Source organism: Leptosomus discolor, chromosome 10 (assembly GCF_034619465.1).
Source record: "Leptosomus discolor isolate bLepDis1 chromosome 10, bLepDis1.hap2, whole genome shotgun sequence".
Lineage (NCBI taxonomy): Eukaryota > Metazoa > Chordata > Aves > Leptosomiformes > Leptosomidae > Leptosomus > Leptosomus discolor.
This window is the reverse complement of record NC_141400.1, coordinates 21846734-21855874: the sequence shown is the minus strand read 5'-3', so window position 1 is coordinate 21855874 and position 9141 is coordinate 21846734. Positions and strand designations below refer to the sequence as shown.

At 42.2% G+C, this 9141-nt stretch overlaps 1 protein-coding gene across 1 annotated transcript in view; it reads right to left on the bottom strand.

Annotated features, from left to right (window-relative positions):
• Positions 1 to 2502: 2502 nt before the first annotated feature.
• The window catches only part of KDM3B (lysine demethylase 3B), a 70322-nt gene continuing 63683 nt past the window's right edge, over positions 2503 to 9141 (bottom strand). The window contains exons 21-24 of the mRNA XM_086470795.1: positions 6807 to 6946; positions 6295 to 6471; positions 5575 to 5709; positions 2503 to 3844 (exon numbers count right to left, since the gene is read on the bottom strand). Of these exons, the coding sequence (XP_086326921.1) occupies positions 3764 to 3844; positions 5575 to 5709; positions 6295 to 6471; positions 6807 to 6946 (533 nt within the window). The 3' untranslated portion in view covers positions 2503 to 3763. The remainder of the gene's footprint in view (positions 3845 to 5574; positions 5710 to 6294; positions 6472 to 6806; positions 6947 to 9141) is intronic.

The window sequence follows — 9141 nt, the reverse complement described above, 5'->3', positions numbered from 1 at the left end:
TTTAGTAATGGCAAGACAGCATTCGGTAGAACAAGTGTCAGGACTGCAACAAACTAAGTTTTAAGACATGCAACCGAAGTCTTTATTTTCCCTCTGCTCAAAAATTTCTGATTTATGATGTCTGCTTACATTCCAGGTAACATATCAGCTGCCCCTTAAAATTTTTAACCAGAAAATACTGTGATAAAAACTGATTGTACATCTTAAAACAATTTTATAATCACTTTGGCTGGCTACTTTTTTTGCTATAAGCTCTATATGAAGTATGAGAGAACTAGTGGTATGTACTGGAGGGCAAGTGCTTATACTGACCCTTCACACAAACCCTGTTAAGAGAGAACCCTAATACATGCCCTTGGGAGCACCGTAACCATAGATGTATAAATGTACAGGTGACAGGCTCCAGATCAGCTGTCACTGCTCAGGAAAGATCGTACAGTCATCACTACTGGAAATCTCAATGCTTAGCAATAATAAGAACTGCAGCAACAATGTTTCAGACATGAATAGTGAACACCATTATCTCACCACAGAAATGCATGGTGAACAAACTTTAACACCCTGCACGTAGCTTGAATAGTCTTCCCTCAAACATGGGGTAGCTGAACAAAAAGGAGGCATAAGAAAGTCAACAAGGACGATCAGAGGCACTGAGCAGGTTCTATGCAAAGATTCGACAGTCTAAAACTGCTCCTCTTGAAAGACAGATGCATCAGGGGAGTTAAATGGCATATGAAAGAACTATGAAGCTACCAAAATGGTCAAAGGGGTAAACAGAGGACAAACACTGACTGGGAAAAAACGCTCTGGAGCCCAGTTAATTACTAAGCTAAAAGGCACACATACGCTTTCAAAAAAAGCATAATTAAATCTTGCAACTCTGTCAAAGGATTAGTAGAACCTCTAAATACAGTTACTTCGGGCATCAGCATGCTAGACTTGCAGTGAGCTTCACAGTCTAATTACAAGTACCACAAAATATCCCTGACTGTGTAAGGCTGCAGCAGACAGCAAAGGTTAAGCATGTTTGAAAGAAAACAAACCCCTGCAGTTGTCTGGGTTTTATACATATACACATATATAAAGTGTAATATATGTTTAATATATAGATCCACAAATATACGAATGTTATAGATTATCTCTCTCTCTCTCTGATTAGTATCAATAAGCAAAACCCTATGTGTTTGCAGATACACAATACATGAAAATTCTATTTCAGAAATTCTGAAATTGCTGTACAGCAACAGCTAAATTTCAATTAGTTGAACTGAATTCTAAGAACTGACAATTGAGCTTTTAATCAACTGAAGACCTTGGTGGAAAACAAACAAGAACTGGTAAGTGGATTCTGAATCTACATAAATGCAAACATGTGCCCCATATTAAAAGATTACCTACTTGGAAAAACTTGCCAAAAGAAGTGGTAGTCTCCATCTCCTCATGCATACAATCCCGATAAAGGATAAAAGTTTCCAAATATAAGTGACTGGAACTGATTTGCTGGATCAATTTACAAATTCTTCCTGTCCTCACCTGCTCTAAAATCTGGATTGCTACATATTTCTTAATTTTAATCTGTAATTTTTGTGCAATTTACAGCTCTGATTTTAGCTGAACATTGCTTTAGGCTGATTGCAGTCTAAGATTAACAAAAGAGGAAATTCAAGAGACAGAAACGATGTTTGATAGACTCAAACCAAACAAACGTTCAGCACGAGATGCAGAACTGTTATTGTAGATCACTGCATTGGAAATGACCAAAGCTATTGTGTGACATGTAGCCAAGTCTTTGTCTTTTTGATCTTTATCTAATTCTAATTGCCAATACACACACACACATACACACACCGCCCACGCACAAATGAGGGAAGCATCTCAGCTATAATTAACCATTCAGAATGGGTTGTATGCACAGAGTACAACAGAAGTGCACAAGAAATTCTGCACAATAGCAATACGGTGAAGTTGAGTGGTTCATGGGTCTGGGATAATCCTTTTCATCTGTAGCAGACTGACTTAGCCCATATTTGCAGGACAGCTGCAAGGGTATGAAGGCAGCAAAAGCCTGGGAGCGAACTACTTGCACCCAGTAACCAACCTGAGAAGCTGCCAGCATGCCACAAGTCAGCGAACAGAACTGCTGTTGCCATCACAACTCCAAGGTCGGAAACCAGGGAACCTTTACCACCCCGTCCGTATCCCCAGGGGAGAGGGCAGCTCTGAACCTCAACCTGTTAGGAAGAGGTGGGCAGTACGGCACAAGAGATGTTGTTTATGACAAGGCAGATCCTCTACCCAAACCACCTCTGAGAATCAAGAATCTGCAGGCAGCTTGGTGTGCTCCCAGCACGTATTTGGGACACCAGGTGTAAAACACCCAAGCCTTCTGGTCAGACACAGGGCAAGAAATCAACAGGCAGCCTACACTGCCAGAGGCAGAACCTGAGACAAACTCGAAGCAGGAAGGTCAGTGTGCAGGTCTGAAAGAAACTGTCCAGGCTGTTACAGTAAATGACTTTATTTTTAAAAAATGAAATAACCGTGAACATATTAACAGGCCTGCAGGTGGCACTACAGTACAGCTGGATATAAGGTAGATACATTTCCCCATGTACCCGGACAATGAAATCCATTGCATCAATGCTGACATTAGTAAATTCTGAATACAGTTCTATTAAGCAGGAACATCTTACTTAAAATAGTTCTGGACAAAGTTGACACTGAAAGTTAACTTCTTCGCTTTGGAAAGGATAGATGTTTTCAGCTAGCACTGGTATTGGGTGAACTATTGCCTGCAGTCACCAGTGCAGGGAGAGATGTACAACATCTCCATGTGAGAACAGAGTTTATACTCCTTTTTACTTCTCATTCTGAGGAAGTAGGGAGGTATAGGGAGAAGGGGGAAGATGGTTGAGGAATATGGGCAGGGGAGGTGGGGTGTCAATTTCTATTTACTCTCCTTTGGCTGTTTTTGTGCTATTTTGGACTGCTGTCTAAAAATCGCTTCTTGATTTTATTGAAAGGAAGACTAAATGTAATGCGCCTTTCCTTGAAAATCCAGGAACAGTTGTGGTACTTCAAAAATACTAAAAATATCTACTTTCATGAAATATTAACTGTTTCACTACAAACCTAGTTTTTCACTAAATACACAATTCTCCTATTTCTGGAGTCTCCTGGGGAAAAAAAGTGGGTTCTCCCTTTATTTCTGCAACTCTACAGTGTATAGAGAAACGGCTACAAGAAGGGGAGTGCAGAGAATAGCTTTATTTTTTCCTTGGCCTGTATCTCACATGGGAAGTTTGCTTAAATTTTTGCAGTTGGGCTACTGTTGGTCGCACTCCTTCAGCAGCTATCAACTAAGTCTGCAGTAGGACAACCCACCTCCAGCACATTCCTTCTAACTTCATAGAGACTAACTAGGCATGAGGAAAAAAAACCATCCACACTCTTTATACCATTTCTAATCATAATATGCAGGAACACCAAATGGTTTCCACATTCTTCCAATTTGCAAAAGGCCACAGGAAAGGGACATGGCACCTTTCGTTAGAATCTGGAATTCTGCATGTAACAGTGCGACCTTCCATTAGACCTTCAGTGTTGAGGCAGCGTAAAAAACAGTGGCTGAAGAGTGTGTGTAATACTGACCACACCAGCTCTTAGTGACAAACCTCTGCTCCTGCAGAGGCAGTCATGTGCAGTCCCTGTATATACTGTGAGCAAAAGGCTTACTTCACAGGGCATTTGGAATTACCAGTTCCTACGATCTAGCTAGTTTGGATTCATGAGCTTTCAGTGTGCCAACAGCATCTTTCACTGCATGGTAGATAATGTTCTTCACCTGTAACAGGAAAAAAAAAAAAAAATCAACTTCTAGAGACTAACAAGAGTCTTACCTACCTATGCAATCAACTTTGACAGCTGAATTCCTAACAGTTGGCAAGCATACACAATGTATATACACTATCGCTGCTTCAGGATATCAACAGCACAAATTTTAACTATCATGGTTAGACAGCAAATATTGCACTGATTTATTAACTCATGTTCAGGTCACCCAGCAACATATATTTACTCATGTTATTTTAAGATAAAGTCTTTCTTTCATGACAGCTAGCAGAAGTCAGCCGTATGAGTTTATTTCGAAAAAGTCATTGCGATCCAAGTCACAGATCGGCATGAATCAAACCCAAATGGAGCAAGAACATCGTATGGTTTAACCCCATGTAAATTAAGATGACACAGAAAATTATCCTATTGCCTTTGTATGGAGGCTAGAAATTCTTCTAATTTGTGCATCTTCCAGAAAGGCAAGCAAAATCAGAGATGAAAAATCCACTAGTACTCACAGAAATCTGCTCCATGCTTAGCTATCTAACAATCAAACCTCTTATCTTGTTTCTGATTTTTCTAATCTAATTTTATTTGAATTCAGTTTCTAGGTATTGAACAGAACAGTTTAACCTTTGAGTGAGTAGCTTAATTGCACTTGCCCAACAAACTGCCAAGCACCATCATTTTTTCCTGCTGTACATATGGTGTTAGTCTTTTGTATCATTTATGTGATGGTTATTGTCTCTGTATTTTTTTACATATATATATATATATATAAAAAATACAGAGACAGATGTTTATACAAAAATATACATTAAAAATGGCAAAGAAAAATGGTAGAGTTTGGCTGTGAGGCACAAATACAACCAGTATTCCTTTCCACAGGAGTACCGAGCTCTGCTTTAGCAGCAGTTGTTTCTTGCTTTTTTTTTTCTTTTCCTTTTCTCCACACTCCTTCATTTTACATGCATGAGATTACTAATACACAAAAAATGCTAACAACAACATTTGCAAACTAAACAGACACTAACTCTTCAGAAGCACACATAGGTGAAACAAAAAAAGTCTCTATGGTCTTCTCCCTGTAGAACTTGCTGTTTTATACAGAATGTACTACTTCAGTGCATAATACATTCTATGCATAATTATTAGTTTAAGGAGTCACACTTCTCCAAACCAAAAGACATTATTTTTCCTGTTTGGGACTACCGTAGAATCATAGAATCATTTATGATGAAAAAGACTTTTAAGATCATCGAGTCCCACTGTAAACCTAACACCGCCAAGTCCACCACTGAACTATGTCCCTGATTTAAATAAGCAAGTCTTCACTTTCACAGCAATTTTCCTTTAGGCAATAAAGAAAGAAAACCAAGTGTCCTTGGTCAATTAAACATCTCTCTCTTAAAAAAAAAAAAGCACTGCTTTTCCCTTTTTAATAGGGCTTTTCTTCTGTCCTGCTATGCTTCACTGTCATTCAGGATTCGGCCATTTAAAAACTTAATACGAACACATGTACTAGTCCAATAGTGGGAAAGTCCTCTGGAAATCCAAAGGTTTATTACTAATTTTTGTTTACATAGGTCCATTAATTATTTTTTAAATGCTCATCAAACAAGACCCTCTGAAGTTGTGGAAAGGTGTTCCTTCTTAAATCACTAGCCACATATTTCTAGGACTGAACAAAACTAGCAAAACACATGATATATTTAGTGACTGCTGTCATGAAAAGGTTACCTGCAGTTTATCCTCATGGTTTGTATGAGTATTAGACAGGTGCCTGAACTCCTGGGTCAGACGGAAGCAGTGCTTCACATGTTCTGGAGATACAAAATCTTCTGCCACTTTAATGCAGCTGTACAAATTATGGACCTAAAAAAAAAAACCACCATCAAATGACAGATATATCCAGACTGAATGAACCATGCAAAATGAAAAAAAAACCTCCCCAAAAACCCCACCACTATGTATGTTAAGTTCTTCCACATTTACTTATCAGAAACAGGAACTGAAGCCTATTTTATCTCACACAGTATTGTGACCAATAGTAAAAACAGAACAAAATACATGACATCTCATGTGTTCCCTATTCTCCCACATACACTAGTGTTTCTCTAGTTTCCCTAAAGCAAGTTTCTCTCCTGTTCTCCACACTTCTTTGGAATTCTGTTTGTTCCCTTGGCTGAAGTTTCACTGCACAGAAATGTTTTCCCACCATTCACCCTAATATTTTTTTCCTTAATTCCATCACAGTACCTACACATCATTCATGTATTTATATAATTTTTACTAATGTAACGACTACGATCCAATTCAAATAGATCCTGTAAAAACTGCCTATGGAGAAAAGGACACCTAAGTCAGCAATATTAGCTAAGACTTATTTTGAAGTCACAGTTCTGTTGTGCCTCAAATTCAATTCTATTTGTCAATATGCCCTAGAGTTGGCATACTTACCTGATGGGGAGCACCTGCAGGGATGAACACAGCATCTCCAAGGAACTGCACTATTGCCCAGCCTTGTACACCATACTCATCATAGAGTCGCTTACGTAAGGTCTGGTCCAAGTACCAACTTTGGTCATGAATGGGGTCGTGATCTGGGGGGTTTTCTTGGCCTTGTTCTTCTCCAACCTAGGGCCAAGATATGGGGTGGGGGGGAAACCATGACACAGCACCTTGATATTGCTGGCTCACAAAAAGCTCTGCACCAAAAAAACAACAAACTGTTTCAAGGTAGGATATTACTTTCATTAAGCTCATTCAGGTCTTAACTAGTGACATGTGCATTAGTATGAAGATTCCAGACCAGGCTGAAAACCTGGGAACATAATAGCTATTAATGTCCTCAAAGACAGAGTTAGAATACCTATGCACTTGATGTTGATAGCAATTTTTATCATTCAGCTGTTGTAAGCAAGCTAGTCAAGGAATCCTGTAGACTCAAGCCTCCTTTGTAACCAACATACCTTTCGGAGAAGTTCCCGTATCTTTTCAGCATCCTTGGCAGCATAGATGTGCCACAATGCTCCAGGTTTCTCTCTTCCTTCATGGATTCGCTGCTTTGTTACATCATCAGCATCTCCCTCATCAATTGTTTTCAGGACCTCTGAAAGGGGAATCCATAAAAGCGATATGCTCTCTATAGACAGATAGGAGTCGCTTCATGTTCACAAGCCCTGGTCCTCATGGGGGACGTCAATCAACTGGGTATCTGTTGGAAGGCAGGCACAGCAGGGCACCAGCAATCCAGGAGGTTCCTGGAAGGCATTGATGACAATTTCCTTCTCCAGGTGGTAGAGGAACCGACAAGAAGGGGTGCCATGCTGGACCTTGTTCTCACCAACAGGGAGGGGAAGGTGGCTAACGTGAAGCTCAAGGGAAGCCTTGGCTGCAGTGATCATGAAAAGTTAGAATTCAAGATCCCCAGGGCAACAAGGAGAGTGTGCAGCAAGCTCACTACCCTGGACTTCTAGAGTGCAGACTTCAACCTCTTCAGGGATCTGCTTAGAGGAGCACCATGGGATGAAGCCCTGAAGGGGAGAGGGGCCCAAGAAAGCTGGTCCACATTCAAGGAACACCTCCTCCGAGTCCAGGAGCAATGCATCCCAAAAAGGAGGAAGGCAGGCAAGAATGCCAGGAGGCCGGTGTGGATGAACAGAGAATTCCTGGACACACTTGAAGACAAAAAGGAAGCTTACAGAAAGTGGAAGAAAGGACAGGTAGACTAGGAAGAATACAAAGAAGTTGTCCGAGCAGCCAGGGATCAGGTAAGGAAAGCTAAAGCCCAGACAGAATTAAATATGGCCAGGGACATCAGGGGTAACAAGAAAAGCTTTTACAGGTATGTCAGTGATAAAAGGAAGACTAGGCAAGCTGTAGGCCCTCTCTGGAAGGAAATGGGAGAACCGGTCACAAGTGATACGGAGAAGGCTGAGGTTCTCAATGGCTTCTTTCCCTCGGTCTTCACCGGCAAGGGCTCCAGCTGCACTGTCCAAGTTGCGGAAGCCGGAGGAGAGGATAGAGAAGGAAGATCCACCCACTGTAGGTAAAGAGCAGGTTTGTGACACCTGAAGGTGTACAAGTCCATGGGACCTGATGAGATCCATCCACAGGTCCTGAGAGAACTGGCAGACCAAGTTGCTAGGCCACTTTCCATCATATTTCGGAAGTCATGGCAGTCTGTTGAAGTGTCCACTGACTATGAAAGGGGAAACATCACCCCCATTTTCCAAAAGGGAAAAAAGGAAGATCCGGGCAACTACAGGCCAGTCCGTCTCATCTCTGTGCCTGGCAAGATCACAGAGCAGATCTTCCTGAAGGCTCTGCTATGGCACATGGAAAGGTGACTGGTGGCAATCAACATGGCTTCACCAAGGGAAAATCCTGCCTGACGAATCTGGTGGCCTTTTATTATGGAGTAACAGCATCAATTGACAAGGGAAGAGCAACTGATGTCATCTATCTGGACTTGTGCAAAGCCTTCGACACTGTCCCGCATGACATCCTGGTCTCCAAGTTGGAAAGGCATTGATCTGATGGATGGACCACTTGGTGGATAAGGAATTGCCGGGAAGGCCACACTCAAAGAGTTGCGAACAATGGCTCGATGTCTGAGTGGAGAGCAGTGACAAGCAGTGTTCCTTGGGGATCGGTGCTGGGACTGGTGCTAGTTAACATCTTTATTGGCGACATGGACGGTGGCATCGAGTGCACCCTCAGCAAGTTTGCCGATGACACCAAGTTGTGTGGCGAGGTCGACACGCTGGAGGGAGGGAGGCCATCCAGAGGGACCCCGACAGGCTGGAGAGATGGGCCCAGGCCAACCTCATGAAGTTTAACAAGGCCAAGTGCAAGGTCCTGCCCCTGGGTCGAGGCAATCCCAAGCACAGATACAGGCTGGGCAATGAGTCAATTGAGAGCAGTCCTGAGAAGGAGGACTTAGGAGTGCTGCTGGATGACAGGATGAACGTTAGCCAACACTGTGCGCTTGCAGCCCAAAAAGCCAACTGTATCCCTGGCTGCATCAAAAGATGTGTGTCCAGCAGGTCAAGGGACGTGATTCTGCCCCTCTACTCTGTCCTCGTGAGACCCCACCTGGAATATTGTGTCCAGCTCTGGAGCCTCCAACACAACACAGACATGGAGCCGTTGAAGTGAGTCCAGGGGAGGGCTACTAAGATGTTCAGAGGGTTGGAACACCTTTCCTACGAGGACAGGCTGAGAGAGTTGGGCTTGCTCAGCCTGGAAAAGAGAAGGCTCTGGGGAGACCTTCTAGAGGCCTTCTGGTACCTGAAGGGGGCT